The sequence below is a fragment of the Indicator indicator genome, chromosome Z (genome assembly GCF_027791375.1).
Source record: "Indicator indicator isolate 239-I01 chromosome Z, UM_Iind_1.1, whole genome shotgun sequence".
NCBI lineage: Eukaryota > Metazoa > Chordata > Aves > Piciformes > Indicatoridae > Indicator > Indicator indicator.
This window is the reverse complement of record NC_072053.1, coordinates 11,671,352-11,697,622: the sequence shown is the minus strand read 5'-3', so window position 1 is coordinate 11,697,622 and position 26,271 is coordinate 11,671,352. Positions and strand designations below refer to the sequence as shown.

The following is a 26,271-nucleotide window of genomic DNA, read 5'->3' as shown; positions in this document are numbered from 1 at the left end:
CAATAAAAATCTATCACTTCTGTTCCTAGCATAGATCAATTTCCTCCATTTCCAGAAGGCAAATCCTTTCAATAAATATCAGAGTAACTTCTAAGATACTGAAATTCAAGATACAAGCAGCAGAGCTCTGTAACAATATCCCCTAGAGCCTCTTGCTGCCCCTTTTTTCAGTCCAGTGAGATGATGTCGGGAGCGCTGCCGCTGCTGCTGGTGATCACTGCTGCCTCGCTCCGGCCAGAGGAGCTAACATGTGTGCCGCTCTCGTGGCGACTCGTTGATGTGATGATGCTGCCAGACGTGCTGCTTGTTAAGGTTGAGGTAAGACTATCCAAAAACATAGGAGGACAGTACTGCTTGAAACAAACAACAAAGAATGAAGAGACTAACTGTACAAGGGAAATGTATGCTCTCAAGATACATCTTCCCTACAACAAGCACAAAGTATGTCCCATGCATAGTTAACCCACAGTTCTGCAAATCAGCAAGTCAGCAGGCAGAGATGGCAGCCACAAGCCCTTCTCTCTCATACTTCCCTCTCTTTTGGTGTTGGTTGGAGTTTTTTGTTTGCTTCTTTTTTTTTCCTCTTAATAACTGGTTAGCTTGAGCATTTACTAGCATATTAAGAAGCGCTATCATGTCCACATGATGGCCACAAAAACAAAACCAACCCTTTAGCACTTGGAAGATGTTCACTGCCTAGAGCTATTAGAAAACTGCAGATTTCAAGCTCCTTTCATCACAAAAGGTAGCAGGATGCTTTATGGTGGTCTGATGGAGGTTAAAACAATTTCATCGTCTTAAGGTAACAGCAACTGCACTAATCAATGTTTTAATAGTACATACCTGCAATGGTACATGCACCTCTCTAAACATTTTAGCAGTGATAAATGAGCCCTGATCAAGCAAAATTACTAAGTTGATTTAAGTTTCCTGAAGTGGAAGAGCAACCTTTTCAAAGCAGAGGTGAACATTCTAAGCGTTCAGAAACAGAACAAGGTTGCCAGGTGTCAGAGGAGGGTAATGTACCACACTCCCCACACACGCACACACGTATTGTTCAACACACCTTACTTTCTCTTACCCTGTAGATTCCAATCTTGGGCATATGTTTGGAACTGAGCCTGAACTGTTTGAACTGTCCAAAGTGGACACTTCAGAGCAGCATACCTGCTTCCAGCTTCTGTTACTTCCACTTTTGGCAGTTCAGATCTCAAAAACAGGCACAAAGTATTGCAAGATGCAGTAAGCAGAAAGAAAAGGAGGAAGATTCATCCTTTTTTAAAGGCACCAGAAAGTCAACTCTAGAGTATAGATTCCTGTTACTGTTGTCTTCTAGTGACAGATGAAACAGAGGGGTCTGCTTAAGATCCTCGTGTTAGTTAAGGATCTGATACTCCCCCATATTTCAAGGCTGCAGTCTGTGTAAGAATCTAGTTACACAAAGAATCATTCCCCCTAATTTAAATTTCCAGGGATGGAAAAGCTCTGCCTCGTTACTTTTCAACCTATGAAATTTCTATATAATCCAAAACCAATGGGGTTTAAATGTTACATAGGGGAACTTTTTTATTAAAAAAAAACAGTTTAGTAATGTGAGCAAATTAAGATATTTTCTTTTAAACTTAACCTCCAATTAGTATCAAACCAAGCAATGTATATTTACAGAGCTTAATCTGACCTAAAGATATATGGTATGAACTAAGAGTGTGAAGAAAGTGATGGGTATGTTCAAATTAGTGCTGTGCAAATGTCCACTTCAGCAAAGGGAGAGTTTCCATGCCTGGGTTCATCCTCATAAAGCTGACCTGAATCCTCCCTTAATTAAGCTTCTCCATTGCCATATGCCAGGAAATTGGATTTTCCTGGTCAGTGGTTAGGTCTAAGCAAGTGGATTGTAAACATGGTATGGATGATGACTGCATCCTGATAGCTACTCAAGCAGTACGTCCCAACAACCAGACTCAGAAATTAACTCCATAGCAGTTCAGAAACATACCTGTGATTCAACTGGGATTAGCGACAGAAAATCCAAGCCTAGAAAGAAGAGAAGGATGATAAACTGATGTGTCTGTCTTTCATTCACAAACAACAAACTTAAGGAACTTTTTTGTGGTCGTAGAACAGATTGTGCCATTGTTACACAGTTTGTAAATGGATATACCACTGTGACACCACTCTCAAAGACTATTTCAGGCAGCAGCAAAACAAGTTATCTAGTACAAGTGGCTCTTTCAAGAATGAGAATGACATAATGATGTATTATTCACTGGATATTGCAGGGTGGTTCAATGTGGTTGCTTAGATGGAGGTTGCCATTTGGAGCTGTTGGTTCATAATGCAAGTTTCACTGCATATTGTACCTGACTTGGCCAAACTGGGACATGAAGAGTGTCATCACATTAAAGATGCTGGAATGAAGTAAAGTCACAACATGCACAAGTCCAAAAACAAGCAGCAGGTCTCTTCCTCCACCCACGGGCAGCCAATAAGGAAACATTTCTAATATCATCCCCGTTTTGTGTCTAGACAGATAAAAGGAATGAAGAAGAGGAGACTACAAGTAGTTCAAGGTATATCCTCTATAAGCAGTGACAACTAGCGTCCGTCTTATACACCATTAGCGTGTAAGCATTTAGGGCAAGACGTTTAAAATTATGAAACCAATGAGAAATTAGAGTCTTTTTGGGTGTTTTGTTTTGTTTTTCTAAATACTGGCCTTGTGTTTGCTATGTCAACAGAAAGGAATGGTAAACTTACTCCCTCCATCTCCCCTCGCCTGCAAATCTGTTTTGGCCAGTGGCACGTCTCCTTTTCTCCGCAAGAGAAAAATTTTGAAGATTTAAGCTCAGCTGCTTTTACAGAACTGACAGCTGATTTTGTTCTTGTACGCTTTACAACTTCAGTTGATAGAGATGGATCAAAGTTATAGACTTCCATTCTCTCAGCTTACTCACCTACCCAATTTGGCAAGACAACCAATTTCTTAACAAGGGAGAAGCAGAGGGAGGGAGCAATAAGGGAACCAAAATGGACAGAGAAACAAGGGGAATGATATCCATCCCATTGCCAAACTGGTGCTGAAAGAAGAGGAAAAAACCCAGAGATGTTGCAGGAGGGAAATGGAGACAGGCAATGGAGGGGGCAAGAGGAAGTACAGGAGGTCAGTGTGACACCTGTCACCACACATCACCACTTCCCTGAGCTCTGGGTTCATTACAGCCACCAAAGAGAACCCCCAGAGTCCATATATACACTGTTCTTTTCAAGGAGCCAGGATAGAAAACAATCAGTATCCCCACCTTTTGTCTGATATTTAGCAGCAGTGTTGAAGAATACATCATAGGCATTTAGGGTATGTCTAGGTAAAGAAAGTCAATAGAGGTCAGCTTACATATTGTAGCTCACCTTAACCTTTTTCATATAGTCTAGACAGAGACGACTAGAATCATCTACAGAACATCTCTATATCTAGGGCTAGGATGAGTCAGTGCCATCACACATCTATAATTTCAGTAAGCAGCTACTCTCCCTCACATCTACAGTACCTCACAACTGGATGTTTACAAAAAGTCTAACTCAATATATTGAGAAGTGCTTCTGTCTACTATTCTGAAGTGTCAATCTGTACCCCAGAAGCAAATAGTTTTCAAAATCACTGTTGCAAAGCACAATCTGAAACTGGAAAGACAGCCTGTACTGGACTTGTCTAGACATTGCTTCATCAGAATACTGCATATAGTCTTGTTCCCTCAAAAAAAAAAAAAAAAGGCAATCAATTCTTTAATTCTTACCCACCCCACAAATTAATAAGGCTGTCAAAATACACATTAAGAACACCCACCACCTACCTGGCAAGTCTGACGAAATATTGGATATTGGTGGGTGCTGGAATGGGTAGTCTGTTAAAGAAGGAGGAATAGCAGCAGAATCAACCGTTGTCACGCTCGGCACTCTGACAGCAGATGGCTGATACACAAGAACCCTGTTTCAAACAGCATATGAAAATACAAACAACCTGGGCCTTAGTTACAGAAGAGAAATTAGGCAGCACAGCGCCCTTATTGACAAGGTCACTGTGCTACAACACAACTACACAGTATTCCATTCTGATTTCCTAACAATTTTCATAATAACATGAATGTACCTTGACTCTCAACAGCAGCTGTGACCTAAGGGTGAACTGGCCTTGAAATAAAGTACAGTGCTAGAATCACTTTTAACTGTCGCCCGCACAGAGACAGAAAGGTATCTGTGGAATGCCCAGGGAAGATGTGCAGGTAGCCAGGGCTAGGATGAGACCCCTCGTTTCAGCTCCTCCACATAACGGTTCCTCAGTGCTATCCTGTCATGCCAAGGACACAACTGGCCATTATTCAGTCCCTGAAGCACAGATGATACATGTGGGAGTTCAGTGTCAAACCTCTATTTACTCACAGCCTGAGCCCAATCTAAGTTCAGCTCTCTAGAAGCATGTAAACAGCTAGAACCCTTCTGCATTGCCACCTTCTGCTCCATTACTTTGCAGCACTGTTAAACATGACACCACAGGTGTTCAGATACCAGCCATGTGCGTAAAATATTTCACAAACTCCAAGTGAGGTGAAACATCCAGAGTGCTGGTCCCAGCTGCTCCACACCACTTCCACCAGCCCACAGCCATGAGTGTTACCCACTCATCTTTCTCCCCAGACTGCACTGGTGCATTTATCCTGTTTCTGATCTCTGAAGCTTGGGTTTCAGACCCTCCCTTTTCAAGCACCTCTTACACTTCAGCATCCATTGCCTCTGCCTACAGAAGACACCCCCAGCTTTATCAAGGCTAGCATTGAGGCAACTGTGTGTACAGGAGGCTAAGCTATTCCCTAAACGCCTGGCTTCAATGTGGATTTGAAGAATGAAAACATGCCATTTCCATACCCAAACAGTAAGGAAAATACATTGGTCACAGACAAGAAAACTCAGTCCTTCTACAGTTACGGTTGCGGGCAGCCATCTCAGACAAAAAAAAAAAAAACAAAAAAACAGGAGCATGGAAGGAAGTCTTGGTGCCTTCTGAACCTTCATTAAGAGATGTACTTGTAGCTATTTTTTCGTATTTTTATAAGAAATAGTGTCTTGCAGAAGGTCTCTTTCACAATCCTCACCAAAAAAACATCATTGCAGTGTCACTGCTGAAAGTGGAAGAAGATGACCAATTACTTGCTCACCACACAAGCCTGTGGACTAGAGACACAGTACACCAGCTCAGTACTTCAAGGGCTGGTAAAACAGAAGGGGTTTGGTTTCATTACTATTATTTTAGTACAAAACATAAGCCACTACACTGAGAGACAAATGCTTCATGCATGCAGCAACACTAACTAATAAGCCATGACCAAAAGCTAACACTTGGATTGCCTCACGGAACAGTGACTGCTGGTGAGCCTAGTAAGTGCCACTCTCTCCCTGCGAGTCTCCTGTGCCCTGCAGGCCAAGAGCAAGAACTTTACGGAAGCCACGAACAGTAACTCCAGCTGAGCTGCATAGACTGGGACAGACAGAAGGTGGCACAGCAGTAAAAAGCTGGCTAAGCCTGCTGCTGAAGACAAAGCAGATGACAGAAGACCTGAGAAGCTGACGGTTGTGCTAACCAGGGTGCAGGACTGACTGACAACCAGGAGCAACAACAGCATCCAAGACATTCCAGAGTCTTAGCAAAGAGATGGAGGATTTTGATTCAAAACAGCAAAGTGGCTCCATTCCAAGACTGACAGGATGAGAGAAATATGCAATGCAGCCTAATTTCCTGGTCACCAGAGGAGATTAAATAAAGGGTAGAGAAGACAGAAAAAATGAGAAGCCTTTAAGGTGACACTAATATAGCAAGAATGCTTAGATCTCCTCCATTTGGCATAATCTGCTTTCTCAGGAGAATCCCACCCATTAGTTTAATGTTACCTTTTCTACGGAGAAATATCCCTGCAAACACAGCAGCAGTCAGTGCAAATCTTTTGAGAGATAGAACTATTTAATAGTGTTTTGCCTGTACAAATGTACTGCATCAATACAACCTTCTGCAAGGACAGGCCTACAAAGTCTCCTCTAGAAGGTGCAGCTGGATCCCAAAGAGAGACTACAAGTCCATTTGTCTATGCATCAGTTTATCTGAGACATTACAGAATAACAACTAATTTTAAAATTGACAAACCCTCTGGTTGGGCTTCCTTGTGTTTCAGACATAAATATGCACTTCCTTTTGGGAGGAGGGTCTTCCTCTTCTTCAGAAGAGCTTTCTGTTGTCAAGTCAATAACATCAACTTTCTTCTTGTTTGCCTCATCGGCCACCATCACAGAACACATTTTGCTAACAACACTGGAACCTAAACAAGAGAATAAAACATCACCGTTTTTAAATGCTGTGGACATCAGCAGTTTCTATTTGCAACAGTACCAGGAACTCAAATGCATAGTTTAGCTCATTTTCCTGGCCACTACAGAGAATGCTATAGCCCACGAACTTTGATTAGTATTCTGTATCACGCTGAGAATGCTAGAACACAAGCTTCCATCTTCACTTGCAAGTTTAAGGTTGTATTTTGTTTAGGTCCTTAACTAGAGCAAAGACAAAGTACAAAAATGCCCACTTACAGAGATACAAGCATTCCTTCTTAAATGGCAAGAAGATTAGAAATACTAAACCACTCACAAAACACATATCAACACCTATACACATTATCCAAGCTAGGTCTCCAAGACTTTGCTGGTTGGCAACCAGTACAAGCATGCATACTTTCTGTTTTCGTGCACTGTGAGCTTGAGACTGTCACAGCTTCTTTCTTTGGCCTCATGGGGCACCAGGAACCATCCTCTTGGAATTTGATCTCATCCACATCTGAACATTCATTAAGTATTTCCATGAAGAGTCTGAAAAATAACAAAGTTGAGTAGTCTCCTTTTTGATTCCAAGTGAAATTTTTCATTCCCACTCAAAAGACAGTTGAAAAAAGCAAATTATAACCTTGGACCTATTGCATTTGTTCTCTCCCTAGTTCATCTCACCTGAAAGCCTGTTAACTACAGCCTTCACAGACATCCAGACATCCATACCTAAAAGAGTATCTCCACCTACCCAACCTTCCTCTCCACCATTGCTGCAGTTCATGGATTTTCATACAAAGGCAGAAATCATCATACTTCCAATCAAGTTTCACACTTGTGTATCAGTTAAACTTCAGAAATTAATAGCTTCCAAGATAGCCTGATGTTAAAGGGAGAGCTGTCCTTAGATGCCACATTTGGATTTCTCCAGAAGAAATACACTGAAGCTCAGTAGACTGATGACACAACTAGGAGATAAACTTACATAGTTCATTACATGCGAATAGAAACTAATAGTCTAATGGTTCTCCCAGTCTAAAGTATTTTGACAAAGTCAGTCACATGAAACGGCCAAACCTCAAGTCACAAAAGTGTATTCAAGTACACTGTGAAAAAAATTCAATAATTGTAACCTGCAAACCCAGTCTCTTACCCATCTAATATTAGGCTCTCATAAGCTGCCTTTTTATCACAGACAGGGCAGATCCAAGTAGGCTTTTTTTCATTCATTTGAAGATAAAGAGCAGCATCAAAACACTGCAGGTGTGTGCAAGTAACAGCCCGGCATGGGATTGTCAGTCTCATTTTTCCAAGCTGCAAGAGATGTATTTAAAGAGTGTCAGAACAGAAGGCAGAAGTAGGCTTGTGTGGCTAGCAGTGAAATCAGATGGAGTCAGTGAAGTGACCATCTCTTTTTCTCTTCAGAGGTGCCAAAGCCACTGCAGGCAAATCCCTTCTATTAGAGCCCACACAGTACGCTTACAGGAACAATAAAGCCATCCCCAAAGTTTGCCCCAGGTTGAAAAGTCAGAAACATTTCTAATGGATTTACACCAATGTTATTCCTAGGACTTAATTTATTAAACAGCCTACTGAAGCACCTGCTTTTATTATTTTCTTTCAACATTTCAAGAGGGTTTGTGAGTTCCAGTTATGTTAGATTGGCATTATACCCATTTTCACATTTAGCGTAACAGACCAGTCACAATACAGAAGGCTAGTTTCTACCTGGGAAGAGAAATCCCAAGGCAGCATTATCTTGTTACACAGGGATCAGGTTTTTTTGTTTGCTATAGCAGCTTCCAGTATAAGCAACACCACCATGATGAAGAGATTAAAGTTTTACTTATCAATATATCCTTTAATGATTCTCTCATCCTGCCCAATCAAATCTAAACACCTCAATATATGAGATTACTCCTTCTCAAGCCCTCAGAACCAAGCAGCAACTTGATTCTGACTGCGTTACAACTGAGGCATTCACAGTTCTAAACCATAGTTGGTGGAATGTCATTATAGTCAAGTGCTTGTAGAGGCATCCTTCTCCCCACTCTTTTATACTAATGAATCAGTACATAACACAAGCCAGTGAAGTTTCTAGAGTGAGGCCTTGTAAAGGCAGCCAGCTGCAGTGAAGATGAAAAGACAAAACTGCTCTTGGTAATTTCCAGACATACTTACAGGACACATCAGAGATACCCGCAGACTGGTTGTGGCAATCTCACTATCAGGATCTGCAGTTAATTTTTCTTTAACTATCGAAATAAGTCAAGAAGTTATACACAGACACCAGTATTTAAAATGCTAAACTTGATTTGCCAGTACATGCACTTTACTTCCAGATATCTAAAACAACTAAGCATTTAGGAAACTAGTTCATAACAATATCAAATAACAACAGGTCCACTATTTACAAGCAACTGGCAAATACTGCAACAAAAGACTTGATGGGCAGCAGATGCACTAACAGCCGTAATGGTTATTAGAGCAAACTCAACCCAACATGTGAAGAGATAATCAGTCAGTGAGTGAGGTATAAAGAATCAACATCATGCAAGTGAGGAGAATCTAGGATACCTGTCTGCCTCTTCACAGTGCACCAGAGTAAGTGGTGCCTCTAGCATTCCCATGAGACCATTTCAGACGGGATCTCTAGGTGTGCTCTAAGGACCTTTACTGAAAAGGTTCACGACGCCTCAGCAAGAGCAAAGGGAACCTCTGGTATTCTGGTCAGGGACTCACTTTCCAAAGTCCTGCAAATCCCCTAAGTATTACCAGTTCTAAAGAGCTGCCAACCACCCTCCGAAAGTACAGACAGGCAAATTAATTTGACTTACTTAGTGCTCTGGAATGATCAGGGTTTCTGATGCCTTTCATTTTTAACCTCTGCAAAAGCATAGCTGAAGTGAGCTGACGAACGAGATACACAGACATGGAGTAATTCTACAAAAAAAGAGTGACTGAAGATTAAATATTGCTTTCATACATTATTTCCATTACTATAACTAGTTGTAGCACACAGACAAAAACGCTGCTTTTTTGCTTATTAGCTACACTGGTGAGAGCTTCTCATACACACAGTTGCTTTCATCATCCTTTGGATGCTGACTGCAGCAGCAGCTTTAAAAACTTCTCACGGTTTCTCCTAAAGCCTTCTCTTTTTTCACTGTTAGAGGGGAGCTCAAAGACAGTCACATGACAGAAGATGGTCTTTCCAGTGCAGACAACACCTTCCAAAGGCACACAGCTACACCAATTTTGTATTTCTGCACTTTAACTTGCTCAGCACTCATAAGGCAAGCCTCATTACATCACATCCACTCCTCTGAGGCTGGCCATGTTCCCCAGCATTTACTACTCTTCCCTAATTCACACCACTTGCTGGCTTGTTCAGTGTTCACTCTCTCTTCAAGGTCACTAATGAAAAATCTGCAAGTCCCACTCCTGCAGAATAATAATTGTTACATCTGTGTAACAAACACAACCTGTAGTCTTATTTCCACTCTCTGACAGCCACCCTCTTATGGCTGGGTGGGTACTATCCAAGAATTTCAAACAAGAAAACCTATTGTCCTACTCCTCTGTTACCACCTGTAGGGAAAACAGCTCTGCAAAACACTGCACTGTTTGTGCCTTAGGAAAGAATTACGCAGGCTCAAGTTTGATCAACACTGTGAGACTAATGTTTCCTATGCTCAGAAGTTCTCCACCATCAGTCCTCCAGTAAGTCTTTACTACATGACCCCACTGATGCTCCACACTGTCGCCATGGGTCTCATTTAAAGATAAACAGTGGTGGCTGCTATGTGTGTTCTGATACTAGGAGCAGAGCACCAACACTAAAACAAAGACCTCAGGTGAAGGGGACATGCTGGGAAAACCTCCAATTCATCTGCTTCCAGAACATGTTTTGGCAGATAAAATGACTGAAGAAAGCTGGGGTCAGCAGCAGAGACCAAGACCACACAAAACTCTGCAGTCATTTCAAGATTTTTCTGCTTTATGATTGGAAAACAACAGGTTAGACCTTTCCCTCCGTCTGTTCCAGGAAAATAACCAACACTTCGCTGTCAGTTCTAGTCTTCATTTATTTTCTAAACATCAGCTCTCTCTCCAGTCCTTTAAAAATTTTGAATACTGCATAAAAGGTTATACTGGAGTGTCACTTCCAAACATGTGTTTGATTTTGGAGAAAAATCTGAGAGGAAAACTGTTCTGACAATTGAATCCAGAAGGATTTACACAAGTCACACAAAGAGGAGTAGCTTTCTGCCTTGCCAACAGCTGGAAAGGCTGCTGCAACAGCTACTTAAACCTAGGAAAAATTCAGAAATTCTTCACCCTGTCCCTTTTTTTTCTTGGTTAAATCCAAAGAGAATTTCCAAACAGCCACGCAGCCATTTCAGAGGGTAACTCTTTTTCAACTACAGTAAATGACCACAGGCACTAGAAAGCAAAACATATCACTTTTCAGCCACCACTCCCCTTCATCTTGGGCCATCTGAATCTAGTATGCTTCTCTCCCACTGCAGCTCTCCATTAAGTTTAGAATTACATTATAAAGAGGCTTCAATTGTTTTCCCCGCAGCTCTCTCCACCCTTCTGTACATTGAGTCCCTTCTCCATCAAGTCACCTAAACTGCCCAAATACTCTGTGAAGTTAAAAAGAAAACAAACACACCACAAAAGACCAACACCACAAACCCCCAAATTCTACTCATATCCTGCATTACAAACAATCATACACCATACAAGTATGGTCCACCAAGCATGTTCAAGCCCAGAAACATTTGGCACCAGCAACTTGACACCTCCTCGGTAAATCCTTCACAACAACCTACCTTCTAAGCTTTCTGAGATGGAAATTCCACCCGTTTTGGTTTATTTGCAAGTAGGATTTTAAATCAACTCAGAGAGGCTATTTTCATGTAAAAAGGAGTCTCAAAAGAACAGAGATGGATGTAGCCATTAAGCAGCAATTCCTATGAAATACAAATTGCCTTTATAAAACAACTTACTGTTACTTGGTTAGAAAATATGAAAACTTCATGAGCAAATGCATGTCTTCACAACCATGGCACATCTGGTCAGCTTAAAAATCCTTTTCAAATGGACAGTGACAACAGATAATGAAAAAGTTGCCTAAGAATATGTGGCTACATAATTTCATTTTTCACATCATCAGGCTACAAGAAGGAAGGTTAAGTGTTTGCTTTTTCTTTTGTCATGTCTAAACTGTTTTGTACTATTTGCATTATGAAGATTTTGGTAGGTTTGACACACATTTCAGGCAACCCCCAAGGGCAGGCTTTCCAATGTGAACTCTAAGAAAAAAAAGTCTTTGCCACCTATTTGTGTGTAAACCACCGTAGCTACAGAGCAAACTGTTACCTGGTGCTGGTAACAAATTGAGCCACCTAAGAAACACTCGCTGCTGTGTGCCTTGCCAGCAACATTGTGCATCAAGGGAGAAAGAATGCTATATGGGGTTATCCAGACAGCTTTCTTCATCCTAGAAAACATACACTTTACCTTTCCAATTTCAGAAGCCCAGGAAATGGAAATCTGGTTTGGCACTGCTGATGACAACCTAACTAGAGAAGTTATATTCAAGGGGCGTCCAGGTCGCTTCTGTTCAATTCCATTTTTTGGTGGTGGACCATATCCCTATGGAAAGAAAGGACAAGGAAAGTGTTACTAGGAACACCAGGAAGGGAGACAAGGAAAGTCTCCCTTCTATACCATGAAACAGACTGGTTGAACAGGAAGCAGGTTAATCTAGAACTTCTCAAGGCTAGAGACCAAATTCAAGACTTACTCTGACAAATACTAGTCTTCGACAGTCTAATACCCTGAAGTCAACCACAAATTTAAAGACTTTTAAAGTGGTTTTACAGAAGCACTGGAAAGGTGGAAGAGAACAGTTTTGATCCAGGTTAAGTCCACTGGATGAGTAAGAGAGTAATGTTGATGCTTTGTCCTTTTTTTTAACTCTCCAACCCACCAAAGACAGTGGAAAATTGTGAGGACACAGCCTTAGTGACAAACATAGTAAGTCATGAAGAGTAAACTCAGTGTTTTACAGACAGAAAAAAAACATAATTCTATTTAAGAAGCAAGGCTTTGTTCCAAGAGCTCCACATTTCCATGGTGTCTGTTTTGCCTCACAAGCACACCTAGGTCTACTGGCAACAAGTTGTTACCCATACTCTGCCAAGGCCCCTAAAGGACGCTGTACATGGAATATCAGCTGTTAGCAAGAGCTAACAGGCTTGGCTGTCATCTGCAGAAAACACACCACATGTTATTTGCTTAATGAAGAATTTGATAACCTGGACTGCTTCTCTCTGTGTTTTTCTCCCCTATAGGATGCTTGCAAAAAGCCACCCGCTTCCATTGTGCTCTCCAGCACACTGTGGGCAGAAAGTACTTGTGCTATGTGAAACAGCACACAGCCTAATTGCAGCTTATTAATCTTACCCCACATCTGTCACTATGAGAACAAGTCAGTCTGTATAAGGAATTCTGAGAATCTGTTTTGAATTCACACAGAGCCTGTAGTCTACTCACAACAAACTCATCCTGCACCAGACACGTAGAAGACTGCAGCCCTGTCTTGCCCAGAACTGATTGCTACATTTCATTTATTTCAAGACAGTGCTGTTCTACACATCAAACTACCAGAAAGGAAAACACATTTTTACCCAGAGAAGCACATTCGTAGCCTAATGCTTAGAAAAAAAGAGTTACTTTGAAAGATGAAAGATAACCTCTTCTGCTCACTGACCAAGTACATCATAGGATAATCACTGCCTTTAATCCAAGGAGGACTCCATGGCTGTCACATCACCAACTCGGTTTCCAGAGCAGCTCTATTACTAGTCTCTATATCTTACCTGACAACCAAGCCATGGCAGTTTCAAACCATCACAATCTTTAATCAGACATAGAAGCTGCAGCCATTTATAGAGTATACATTTCAATTGCTTTGTTGTGAAAGGCTTTTCTCTAGCATGGTGGCTTCATAATGAGCTTACGTGGATGAACACTATCCCTGCAAACATGTGAGGGAGTAATTTTCCCACATACTGCACCAGGCTTCCTCCCAGTCTCCAAACTAAAATGATGCTGCCTTGTTTTCAAGAAAGCAAGGACTGGAGTTCTTACATTTCCCTTTTTTATCTCTTTTGTTTTTTTTTTTTTTTTAGAGAGCTTTGCTGCAGCACAGGGCTGCAGAGTTCTGCTTTTCATGTTTTCTCCCACAGAGTAATGACCTTAAGATCAGACTCAATCTTGTACTGCTACAACACTTTTAAACCTTCCCATCCTGACCTTCAGTAGTTAGGACGCCAATTCCAGTGGCTAGCAAGTGCCAACATTAACAAGGTCTTTCAGTCTTCTATGGTTCTTTCGGGAATTGTGTTAGTCAAAGTAAGTGGAATCTGCTAAAGCCAAAGTGTGTGATTGCTCTTCTATCTGGCTATTTCCAGCCTGCTCTGACATTTGATTCTGTCCTTTTAAGAGAGACCTTCGGTGGTCTATGGAGGTCTTCTGAGGAGAAAAGCAAATTACCATTTTGTCTTGTTTACAAGAGAAGTCAACAGGTGAGCCCCCTGCTATGATGCATTAAGGACAAAATCCTTCTTACTTGCCACCCGTGTGCAAGACTCTACAATTACTTTTTAAGCCAGAACCAACAGTCTACAAAGAGGACATAGATATTTGTAGGAATAGAAACACCATATTAAGATGAGTTGCCTCAACCTGAAGGTGTACTGGAACATTGGCAGCATTTCTCTGAAGTTTCTGGTACAGACTGCAGCCAAGATGACCAAGAACAATTTATAGACATATGCAGAGGAACATACTGCTATACCAGGGAGAGTCTGACCAGTGCTCACTTAACAATTGTACAAGTTGGCAAGAGGCTGACATCAGTTATTACCTAATGTCAACACTAGTAAGTAGGAGAATAGTGGCTTTTGAGGCAAAGAAGTTATGTTACATTTCCTGCAAGAGAAAGGAACCACCAAAGGGATGAAGACAGGAATCAAATAATGTTTGCAGAAGCACTTGAACTGAGACTACTTGCTGTTCTGCTCACAGCAGAAAGAGGAGAGGAAAGGAAGTTGTTAAGAGTTATTTATCCACTTTCCAACATACAACTTGTGCTGAACCAAGTAAAGAGTAAGAGAGAAACAACACACTGAAGGTAGAAGAACAGTGATGCAGTGATGAGGTAGGGGAAAAGAGAAACTAGTTATCATTTAAGCTGAGTAGGGGCAAAATTAGTCATGGTTGCATTATGGCAGGAAGGTACAGGGCAACACATCTGACATCAATAAGGTGATAAACGTTCAGGAAAAGAGGTTTCATCTCTCTCCACACAAAATTTAAAACCCACAGCTGACCCAAACCTCTGTACTACTTTTTCCACCTTCTAAAGCTTCCAGAACTATTTCAGAATGGGTTGCATAAAAGTTTCTCTGTTTCATTGCACAGAGATACTTGTTGAGGAGGTTTTTTTCCAAGAATGATGAGAGTGCTTTTCCCTTTTTATATATATTTAAGCTATGAGGTGACCTTTGTCTCCACATTAACTTTTGCAACCAGACACCAGAAGACCATATAAATGTCAATACTGTTCTCTTCCAGTATCAGCAAATGCTAGGAACTCTAAAATGTGTCTCTTCTTCACCCCTGCAATGAATTCTGCTCTAACCAGTTGTAGAGCAGTGTAGAAACTTGTATACAAGGCAGCACTTCCTTGTAAGAAAAAGAAACCCCAGCCAGTCACAAATATAGATAGCCCAAAAGAAAGGATTACTACCAATCAAGTTTAATTAACTTAATTTGAAGACCTATGAGGAAGATTCCCCACAATTCACTTTCAACATGATTTGTTAAGTGCCACAGATGAGGCTTGCTACAGGTGGCTACAAAGACAGTTAATCCACATTGTGGCTGTAACATGATCAACAGTAGTCATGGCTATCTCGCACAGCAAATGTGCGAACCATTTGCCTCACATTCATAACTGAAAAAAAAAAGAATGATGACAACACACACCTTGTTTCAGCAAGCTAAGATTACAGGAGAACAACACACAGCAAGTCACAAAGATGCCACAGAATATGTATAAACAAGCTTACCGGTAATGGAAACAGCTTCCCGTTTACTTTAATACACAAATTATTAGGGTAATTATCTTCTTGAGGGCAGCTGGTCTCTGCTAGGCATAACCTGTATTCCCAAAAATAGAAAGTGTCATTTTCAAGTGTCACCACGTGTCTACAGACACATACAGACTTATGCTACATTAGCCAATTAAGAAGCTGTAAGAGAAGAGTAATGAAAAAAGCACCTTAACTGAACTTGGACTGTGTAATCTCTCCTGCCCCCTGGCAAGAAATCTCTGTGACAAAGAAAAAGAAATATCTGTTTAAACAGCAGAAACAGTTCCAGTCACATGCATAAAGAACCAGCATGCCTGCCCCAGTATCACTAAACTTTGCTGTGATTTTTGTTTTGAGCTGTGAAGAACTCTTATGAATGACATCTCCGTTTAGCTACTGCAAATTATGCAGGACTCAAGAATCCTCTGTGACGAGTTTGTAGTAACAAAGTATGATGTTGCCAGAGAGCAAAGAAAGTCCTATCAATTCTGTTGCCTTACACCAGAGTATTGCAATAACAATAAAAGCAAAAAAAGCTTACCACCTCTCTAGTCACAATTATCTGAAACTGAGTAATTAACTCATTAGTAGCATAGGGTTTACCCCAACCACACTATGTTCTGTGCACAGTAGTTCCTGAAGAAAACAGATTAACTCAGTTTCACTTCAGTGATAAGTTGCACTGCATCTGCAAGCCTACACAATACATAAAATCAAACAAAACCCCACATTTTCTCCTGAAATTATGCTAATGTTTATGTATACTGTCACACTTTCACTTCTTACCTGGAAATACAGATTTCTCTGACCTGTTGAGGTGTCAGAGCAAAGATAAAAAACTTCTCCTGGAACCTCTGAATGCTGCTCTGTACTAGAAAGAGAGAGACAAAAAAAAAAAAAAAAAAAAAAAAAGGTTTTATCATGGTGATTAAAGGCATTGATTAAAGCAAGAGCTGCAATGGAGCTTTTTCTGGAACATTAAGTCACTTATTATAATCAAATTGTGGTTGAACTCCATCTAACTTTCAACAGAAAAGCAACAGAACAACCCATTCATTCAACTGTGTTCAGATGGCTTAATATCACATTACACTTCAGCACTAAAGAAGCTCAGCAACTGCGTTAAAATCCTTTCTCCTAAGGGAGAAAGGCTCAGATAGACACAGCAAAACACAACACTGGATACCTGACAACAAGGAGTACCGCAGAGATGTTTACAGCTACTTAACATACTACCAGAAGCAAACATGCACCAGAAGTTGTCAATGGACAGCTAGAAAACTACTTGATTTAGAAACAGCTAAAAGTACTAAGCCTCTGGGGAAGAAGGGAGGGAGTATAATCCCCTGATGACAGAGAAGCCAGTTAGACTTTATACCTGGGAATTACTCCTCAATAACATTTGGGAAAAAAAACCCAAACAAATAAAAAAAAAAAAGAAATACAACTTTATTATCAGAATTGTACTTGTCTACTAGTAATGTTTTAGTATTAAGTATTCACAGTATGTACACATCACTTTCTAGTAATGTGTTTTCTAGCTAGAAAACTTGATCTGAATTAAAGGTATGCAGGACATGTCCAACAGTTTCAAGAAATTACCAAGGAGGAAAAATACAAAAAATAACACAACTAAACTATTGCTAGACTGTCTTGTACAGAATGACATTCAGACAAGATCTCTATGCCCACAGAAACACACACAAAGAACACAAACAGAAAAGAGAACACAAGTGGAACGAGCACACACGTCAAGCTCCTTGAATACTTTAAAACAGCTACATTGTACGTGTATGTGGACACATACCATGGACAGCATTTTTTATTTTAAATTACTGCTTGGGTCATGGAAGTACTTTGTTATTGAATGGAGCATGAGTGAAAACTAAACCCTATACCTGCTCTTGTATTGACCTGTTAGTGCCAAAAGAATACCTACATACATTCCTTTTCAAGTCATGGTGAGGCAAACTACACTGTTAGTTCTCAAACCTAACTGTCTATTTGATTTCCAAATCCTTAATTCTCAAACATATAAAACTTATTTGTTTCCTGTCCCAGTGATTCAGATTTACTAACTGGGACTATAAGCTATTCATATCAATGTAAAAATGTTTTTTAAAGGAGGCCTCATTTCCAAGTTTGCTCCTGAATCCACATTGAGTGATTTTCAGCCAGTGTTTATATGCTTCCAACATCAGAAAGACCCATTATTTGCTTATCAAGCCATTTCTCATGGTTCATTTCCCCATTCCTCCTCAAACAGATCCAGGCTGTAGTTCTGGCCACTGCTATCTTCAGGTACTTTTGCTTTGGAAAGAGTTTGAAGATAAGCAAGCACTCAGTTAAACTATATTTTTTTTATCTCTTGCCCATATCCTAAGAGGACCCAAATGTCACAAAATGCCAGGCTGGAGGGGACCCCAAGGATGATCTGGTCCAACCTTTCTAGGTGATAGTGTAGCTTGAAGAATCACAGCAGATATTCTTAACTTGATGTCACTGGACTCCTCACCTCTGAGAATGATGTGAAGAAGTTCAAACCACATCAATGGCTGCAGCAGGACCTTCCATGGAGTGGAAAGTCCAAGATAAACTGCTGGGCTGCCTCAGAATCCATGACTGTGCTAAGACAGCCTGTCCTCCCCAGCACTTGCTGTCAGGCTGCACAGCTGTGACTATATATCCTGCTGACACCCACTGCCAAGAGCAGGCAGCTCCCAGGGCATGGCCAGGCTGTGCTACCCCTGGCAGTTTCCAAGTTCTGCTCTTAGATACTGTGCAGGCACAAGGGAACAAGAGATGGGGAGACAAATCAATGTTTTTTAGTGTAAAAGCTGATGTACTTCAGGATCCATAACCACCACCTGGACCTCTGTCCTCCTAAAACACATTAAGGAAGAAAAAAAATGATCCTGAAGCACTGACTCGGTGCAGCTGACTGACACAAAGCAGCAGCAACAGCCAGGAAGCACTTTCTTCTCACAGACAGAAAGGATTACTTCTCAAGTTGAGGAAAATGACTGTTAAAGAAATTTCTAGCACGCCACCAGCACCTTTAGATATCATTGACCAGGAAACAAAAGGTAATTGCATAGCAGAAACATGATGTGGAACACACGCTGCATTGTATGAGACAGAAGGGCTACGGTGCTGTCAACCAGTCTCTGCTTAGTTTCTGCTAAGCACACTTTGCAAAAACAGGTTGTTAATTTCTCAGAGAGTGTCTGCTTCTAGAAAGATAAAACTCAATGTTTACAGTTACTGCTAAGGATTGCGATGCAGACCAAGGTCACTGCTAAATCTTGTGAACCTCCCGTGGGCCACACCTGTGGGAGAAGTGGACAGGACAGTGACCCTGAGCTGATCAACAAGGGATTCCATTCCATATATGTCACATTCCATATAAAGCTGAAGGATCACAAGGGTTTCCAAGCTTCTTCAATGACCAGTATTCAAGGAGGACACTCTCCATTCTCCATTCAGTCCCAGTCCAGCTCCTGAATCTGGTTTCTGTATGCTGCCAAGTCCAGTCTGCAACTTCTCCAAGGCCTGCCCCACAGCATCAGTGATTTCCGTGGGGGAGCATATGGGTTCTTTGTGTATATACATATATAAAAATATAATTTTATTAGCGTTGTTTTCTTTAATAAAGCTGGTTTAGTTTTCTTTTCCAATAAATAAGTCTCTCTCCCTTATATATCTTAGGTGGAGAGGCATTAATGGAGAAAATTCATCTAGTAGCCAGCCCAGCCGTAACCCAACCCTTGGCACAACACAAGCCATACAGCTGTCCAACACTAGGCTGTAGAAGTGACAACAGGCATTGTAAATAACTTGTTAGTAATGTAGCCCAGAGGCCAGCCATATCCTGGGCTGCATCAAAAGAAGCATGACCAGCAGGACAAGGGAAGTGACTGTCCCCCTCTACTCTGCTCTCATGCGACTCCACTGTGTCTGGTTCTTGTGCCCCTAGCATACAGAACCTGCAGAATTGTTACAGTGAATTAAGACTAAACAAAACTGTTTCACTGGTTTGTTACTTTGTTGTTGCGATTTATTAATCATTGCCCCTGAAACTCTTCTCCTGTTGGCCCTGACAGATGTGTTTCTCAGTGTACCAGGCAGACACCTAACGTTCAGATCTTCCAGCCAGAAGCGAAGGTTCAAACTAGATCCTACGAAGTATTTCTTCACCAAGAGGGTAGTTAAACACTGGAGCAGGCTTCCTAGAGACTCAGTCAATGCTCCAAGCTTGCCTGCCTGCCTGCCTGCCTTTAAGAGACATTTGGATAATGCTCTTAACTATTATTCTAACTTTTGGTCAGCCCTGTGTATAGTGGTCATTGTAGCTACATTCCAACTGGACTGCGCTACTCTATTATTAAATTATTCAAAGAACAAAGATCTCTTTTGTAAATATTACAAGATTAAGTAGTAAAAGCAAGGCAAGGGCAGAGATGAGAAAGGCAGGGACTTTCCACTTTTCCACAGCTGCAAAAATTTAAGATTGGACTTGCTGTTGTCATAAGCAACACCTATTTCATAAAGCAAGCAACCTGCAGAGCCATTAAACACTTACCTAAACTTGTAGGTTTTATAAGCACATCAAGCACGTCATAAAAAGGGAGGCTTTTCAGTTGAACATCAGGATGAACAGGTGGAATTGGAGGGGATGGCTGTTGCATCTCAAAGTGGGTCTTGGGGTCTTGGAGGAGCACAGGACTGACAGGTGAGGAGGGAGACTGAGGTGTGACTGACGTAGAAGGGAATGGGTGAATGCCAGCAACAGCCAGGTCAGACTCAACAGGCAAGGGATTGCTGTCCAAATTGAAAACTGGGGACTTGGCAGCTGACAAGTCTGCAAGTCCTTCAATTATCCTCGGGTACCGGCGCCTGTAAAGCTCTCGTATCTTTATCTGAACCGCTGGGCTGCAGCCACTCTTCAGCAAGTGCAGAGCCCTCATCAGAAGGTCATGTTTCCGCCCGCTTTTGTTACGTCCAGCAAACCCCAACAATACTTGCAGTTCAGAAACACGAAAGCTTGATATCATATTCTAAAAAGAAAAGAGATAAGCACAAGTAAATCAAGAAGGCCCTTTTGAAGAGCACGGTGAAGCATCTGAACTTTAATCACTCCAGTTTCACACTTCTCTTACTAACACCCTTACTCCACATAAGAGTTAGTTTAAAATGAGGAAACAGCATCCAGGATGAAGGATGAGTTCAGTTGTGTTAATGATTTCAAAGACTTTTAATTGTTTTCCACACTCAATAGCAACAACAACCTTAATGCAACCCATGCAGTGCTATCTTAAATTTTATACTTCTGCCTGTAAATTTAACACAAAATATCAGCCTCACTTCATGAAATAAGCAAGGAAAATAACATCCTTACCCCCCCCCAGATTAATTATATTATCACCTATCTTTCAACAAATATTAAGAAATAAGTGTTTAAGTAAGTTCTTCATAGTTTATTCTGAAATATCCTTTATTTTGGGCGGCACGTTAAATGCGTGCTTCAGAGACTGGCACACCAGGTTTCACTCGATGGGACAGCACAGCAAGATGGACACTTTTAAAAAGCTTCCCTGTAACTACTAGCAAACTGTTTAACCAACAACAGATTCTTCCAAGAACAACACAGAAACTTCCTGTCCTTCTCGTATCACCTTCAGGTATTGCAGGACTCAAAGATCTCCTCAAAGGAAATGCTGCTCTTTATCTGGTGACTAGAATTAGTTGTGGAAGACTGAGGTCTAAACTAGGAGACTCATAAAAACATATTCTCATTAAAAAAAAAAAAAAAAGACATTAAAAAAAACCATTATGCAAGAGGAAGCCATCTTCTCCCCCATTACCACAAATTAGTAACTTAGCATAAGTGCATTATCTCGTTTTCGAGCAAGCACTTTTTAGAGGTATACAATTGTCCAGACTTCTTCCTTCCTATTTCTGTGGGACTCTTCCACCATAAAAGTTTTAAAGCTGAAAGAACACCTGACTTTAATCTGTACTGCTGTACTCTACCAAATCCCATTGGAATGGGCTGTCCAGGGAGGTAGTGAGGTCAGTGTCCCTGGAGGTGTTTAAGCACAGACTGGATGAGACATTTAGTGCCATGGTCTAGTTGATTAGTTAGGGTTGGACTTGATGATCTTGAAGGTGTCTTCCAATCTGGTTGATTCTGTGATTCTGTGACTGGCAGCTGAAGGCCCCAGCACCATTTGCAAGTAGACATCTGGGATCGTAAAAGATTTTTTAAAGCAGCAGCTCAAAAGTACATTGTTGACTTTTAAACAGGAATCCAGTATGTAACATTTAAAGCTTTGGGAACTAATTTTAAAAGGGATACAGCTCAAAACACAGTATTTTGGATTTACTCTTCCCCAACTCTCACTGCAGTTTGCACCCACGTGTTACAGCACAGACCTGACCTTGGCTGAAGTTTTCACACAACTATGCTACAACTGCTACATGCAGCCAGCCACCAATAAAAGGCTAAGCTCTCCCTGTGCCCTTAGCTCCCTATTCTCTCCTTAATGTTGAAAACTGTTTCCACAATAAGATCAGGGAACTAAATGAAAACTGAACTTCGAATCATAAAATTACAGAACCATTTTGGTTGGAAGATACTTCTAAGATTATCAAATTGAAATGCTAACCCAGCACTGCCATGTTCACTACTAAACCACATCAAGGGCCATATCCACAAGTTTTTAAAATACCACCACTTCCCTAGGCACGGTTGTGATGGTTTGAAACTGTCTTTTTAATTTTTCCTTGCAAAGTTCAGAACAGAGAAAGTGAAAGAGTATAAATAAGTCACTATTGGGTGTAAGAAAGCAAAATAACGATTGTTCTAAACACTTCCATTGGATAGATAGAAATGTTTAAGAACTATTACCCAAAACAAAGTAGGCATTCTGCACATTCTGCGTTCTGCAGTGGGGGCAGTTGCTGGGCTGTCTGGCTGCTGTTTCTTCTTCTCTTCTGGCTGAAGATAACACATACTGACCTTGGCAGCTAAGTTAACAACTTTCTGCTTAACAAACTCTGCTTCTCTGTCCAGGAGGGTCTGGGGGGAAGCTCCTGGGAGAGAGAGAGGCCCCTTTGGGAGGGTCCCTTTGGGAGGAAGCAAAGGGAAATCGGTTGTGCTTTTCTGTTGATTGTATATATTTGTAAATGTTGTGAATTTTGTATATTTGTACATATTCATTGCATTTCATTGTAGATTTTAGACTCTGCTTGTAAATACAGCCTTCATTTGCTTCCAGACTGAGCTAGCCTGGTTATTGTCGGGGGGGGGAATTTCAGCTCACACCAACACACTTTTTATTTTTGGCGCCCAATGTGGGGCTCGATTGCTTATATGATTTATTTCTGCTCAGATTAGGAAGCAAAATGAAGCTGTTTTGGATTCCGAGTCCTTCTATTTCATCTATTATCGGTGTGATTCTTTACAGATGGGCTGTTACCTGCATGATACACAAGATTGTGAGATATGTGGCATATAAGTCATTTCTTTGGGTTAAGAACAAGTTACTGAATGTTGGTGAATTCTGTTGTGGTCTTACTGGGCTAAGAAGATATGGTAACTCAACTATGGATGTGCTAGCAGACACATTTGAGTTTGTTACTCCTCTTACAACTACAGAGGGTCCTTGGAACCAGTGGTACCCTAGATATATTGTGCTAACCTTAATCTTAATTTTGTTGCTTCTTGGAATAATCCTATGGCTGCTGATAGCACTGTGTCAAGAAAGACATAAGGCTACTTGCTCTTCCAACTCTGCTGTGAATGTGAAAACCAAGCCAGTAAATTTGGTGGCCACTGTAACCAGAAAGCGTAAAGGAGCTGCAGGAGGAGATGCAGATGCTGAAGGAGATGATGCAGATGGAGATGAGGGTCCTTCTACTCAGGGTCCCTCTGTTAAGAAAGATCCTTCTGGTGAGGAAGAGAGGGTTAGCCTTAAAACTCTGGCAGACCTCTTGAGACCCCACATGGATGATGGAGATGTAGGTCAGGATGTAGACCCTGGTAGATTAGCAACTGCTGGCAGAGCCTCTGAACTCAAGGAAATTCAACGGAGGATTAAAATAGGATTATGGGGACAGCGACCTCAGGATGATGATGATGATGAGGATGACATACAGTCAGCTAATGCACCCAGACAGGAAATTAGACATGTGAGGAAGGATTACATCAGAGGAGATAATGAGCCAGTCCTGTCTTGGCTAGCCAGGTGTTTTGATATGGGAGCCCCAGCATTGGTGGTAGGTGACAAGTCGGCCTCTCAGTTGGGGATGCTCTCAAAGGATACAGGCATAGACAGGCACCTAGGCAAGTGCATTGGTAAAGCTTCTCTGTGGGCACGCCTCCTACTGGCAGTCTCGCTGAGGTACCCCAGCAGAGATGATTTACCATGGAACCCTAAGCATTGGACCACAATAGCTGAGGGAATCAAGCGTCTGAGAGAGTTTGCTGTGAGAGAAATAATGTATGGAGATCATAAGACCCTGAATCCTGATGAAATTCCTGTTGGAACAGGCCTTTCCAAAAAGCTCATTAAGCTTGCTCCTCCTAATTATGCTACTATTCTGGCAAGCAGAATTGTGGCAAGAAATTATGGTGGAGTGCCTCCTACTGTTGGCCATTTCACTGACCAAATGAGGCAATTGGAGGATAGTCTCACACGTATTTCTTTGGTTTCAGCCATTGAAACTTTATCTGGAAAGATGGAGAATTGCATGAAAGAGCTGAAGGAGGAATTTAAAACCTCCATATCCAACTTGATGAAGGGGGATGATTCTGATTCCTCTTCCTCCAGATGGATACAAGTTTCAGCTGTTAGGAACAGACATGCTCCAAGAAGGCCATTTGTGGCAGTTTAGGCTGGGTGCCCCCTGCCACTGCTGCATGAGATACACCTCTGGTGTCCTGGGTGCCCACCCATAGGGGTGGACACAGGAAACGACGTATTTCTACCCATAAGTCCTGCACCCTATAAGGCCATCTGCAAAGTCATTCTCTTGCTCTTTCTTCCCTCTCTGCTCCCACGGGAGATGTCCTCTCTTATCGGGTAATGCCGGGGGAGTATCCTCAAGGCCTCTTAGGCCTGTCTAGGCCTAATGCCAGGAGGAGAATGGAGGGGGGGCAGTCTCAGACCTGGCCAGCCTGAGACTTGCCTCGCAGCGGGAGGGGGAAGAAAGAGCCCTGGGGGGTTTGGGTTTACCCTCAGGTGGGAAGAAGGGAAGGATTGGGAAGCTTTGGGAATTCTGTGAGGGGTTCTGTATGCTTTGGGATACTCTTTGTCACTATGCTTTGTAGCCTGTAGTTCTCTGTAGCTTCACCAATTGCTTTTCCATTTAAACTTTCCATCACTCTCCAATCCATTTGTGTGAGTCTCATTCTTTTGTCCCTTTCGGGGCAAGAGACGATCTGTGTCTGGCCCCAAACCAGCACAGATTTTTTGGTAGCAGAGGATGGTTCCTGTGCTGAACTCTGCAAATCGGATTGGAGAAGAGCAGGGGTGGAAAAGTTAAAATGGTATCTGGGCGTTGTTGGTTTTTGGTGGCTGGGCTCAAGGTTTTGTGCTGGGGCGACCGTGTGGGCGTTTTATGGGTTCCGAGGGGACACCCTGGTGCGCAGCCGTGGCGTGGAATCCCTCCTGCTGTTCCGAAGCGGCAGCGGCGATTCTATAGCTGCAGGCACTGGGGGAAAGCTTAAGAATGCGGTGCCTGTCCCTTTCCCTTTTGTTCCCCGCGGCGCCAGCGGCGAGCAGAGCGGCGCGGAGCCGAGGAAGGGGGAGGGACAGTCGGAAGCAGACCAGGGTCGGCTTGTCCCGCGGCGGTGGGGGCTAGCCGCAGCGGGGCGGTGAGCGGTGGCTCCCGCAACTCAAGAAGGCGGGCGGTGGCTCCAGTTCAAAAGCTGCTTCCGAGGACCCAGGGAGCGAGTATAGCTTTGGCTGGAAAAGCCGCTCTTGTGGCCCGAGGGGTGGCGGCGGTTTTGATCTGTACCGCGGCTGCAGAGGTGACGGCGGCTCTCGCTGTTATCTCTCCCCTGATTTTCGGACGCGTTCCGAAAATGGCGCCTAAGCACCTGGCTCCGCCTCTCTTCTCGGTGGGTTGCAGTGCAGCCACTCCCTCTCCGGGGGAGGGCTGTGTAGCTGGATGCCTCCATGCCTTGGCACGCGTACACTCAGGGGGAGCGGTGTGCCTGTGCGTGGTGTGCATCCGTATTAGCCTCGGGCCGCGGCTGGAAGCGGTCAGCACTGGGCTTGGGAAAGGTCCGTGCAGCTTTGGAAAGTCTCAGCGTGCTGTTGCCTGCAAGGGGTGGAAGGAGTCGAGTTGAGGAGCCCGATTGCTCAGACTCGATTGCCCCGAGGGGTGGAAACATGCCGCTTGAGTGGATGGAGAAATGTTTGATTGAGAAGTTATGAGGTTGTTTCCAGGTGGCCAGGATGCTCCATCGGATCCATGAAGAGTTCACCGTGCAGAAGAATGAACTCTGCGTCGCTGGGAGGTTCCACAGGATAAGGGAGAAGAGCTGGACTGAACTGTTACCTGAGCCCGAGGGAGAGACTCTTTGGAAGGACGCCCAGATGGAGACTTGGACTTTGCCAGACATGTCATCTGAAAGTTGTTTCTAATTTGATGATATGTTTTGGGTGCAGGAATTATGGGTATGAAATAAGGGGTGGAATGTGGCAGTTTAGGCTGGGTGCCCCCTGCC

General features: G+C 42.4%; 1 protein-coding gene across 3 annotated transcripts; it reads right to left on the bottom strand.

The window, feature by feature from the left end:
- Nucleotides 1-24,256, bottom strand: PIAS2 (protein inhibitor of activated STAT 2). Of its 3 annotated transcripts, none has more exons than XM_054398226.1 (14): nucleotides 24,233-24,256; nucleotides 20,116-20,590; nucleotides 16,320-16,404; nucleotides 15,722-15,772; nucleotides 15,510-15,600; nucleotides 11,890-12,024; nucleotides 9,195-9,300; nucleotides 8,539-8,612; nucleotides 7,511-7,671; nucleotides 6,770-6,903; nucleotides 6,188-6,359; nucleotides 3,849-3,982; nucleotides 1,997-2,034; nucleotides 1-353 (listed from the first exon to the last, which is right to left on the bottom strand). In XM_054398226.1, the coding sequence occupies exons 1-14, from the start codon at nucleotides 24,254-24,256 to the stop codon at nucleotides 168-170; spliced, it is 1,866 nt and encodes a 621-aa protein (XP_054254201.1). In that variant the 3' UTR covers nucleotides 1-167. The 3 variants fall into 3 exon arrangements, with proteins under 3 accessions (XP_054254201.1, XP_054254200.1, XP_054254202.1); XM_054398225.1 differs by having other exon boundaries at nucleotides 1-350; XM_054398227.1 differs by having other exon boundaries at nucleotides 198-324.
- Between the last annotated feature and the right edge of the window lie 2,015 nt (nucleotides 24,257-26,271).

Excerpts from the sequence above, each read along its gene's own strand:
- PIAS2 (XM_054398226.1), bottom strand. The coding sequence starts at position 24,256 with ATGGCTGAAACCAAAGAAATACGT. Across the intron at positions 8,613-9,194 it reads TGATCATTCCAGAGCACTAA|TTAAAGAAAAATTAACTGCA; the intron begins GTAAGTCAAATT and ends TTATTTCGATAG. Across the intron at positions 2,035-3,848 it reads TATTTCGTCAGACTTGCCAG|GCTTGGATTTTCTGTCGCTA; the intron begins GTAGGTGGTGGG and ends TCTTCTTTCTAG.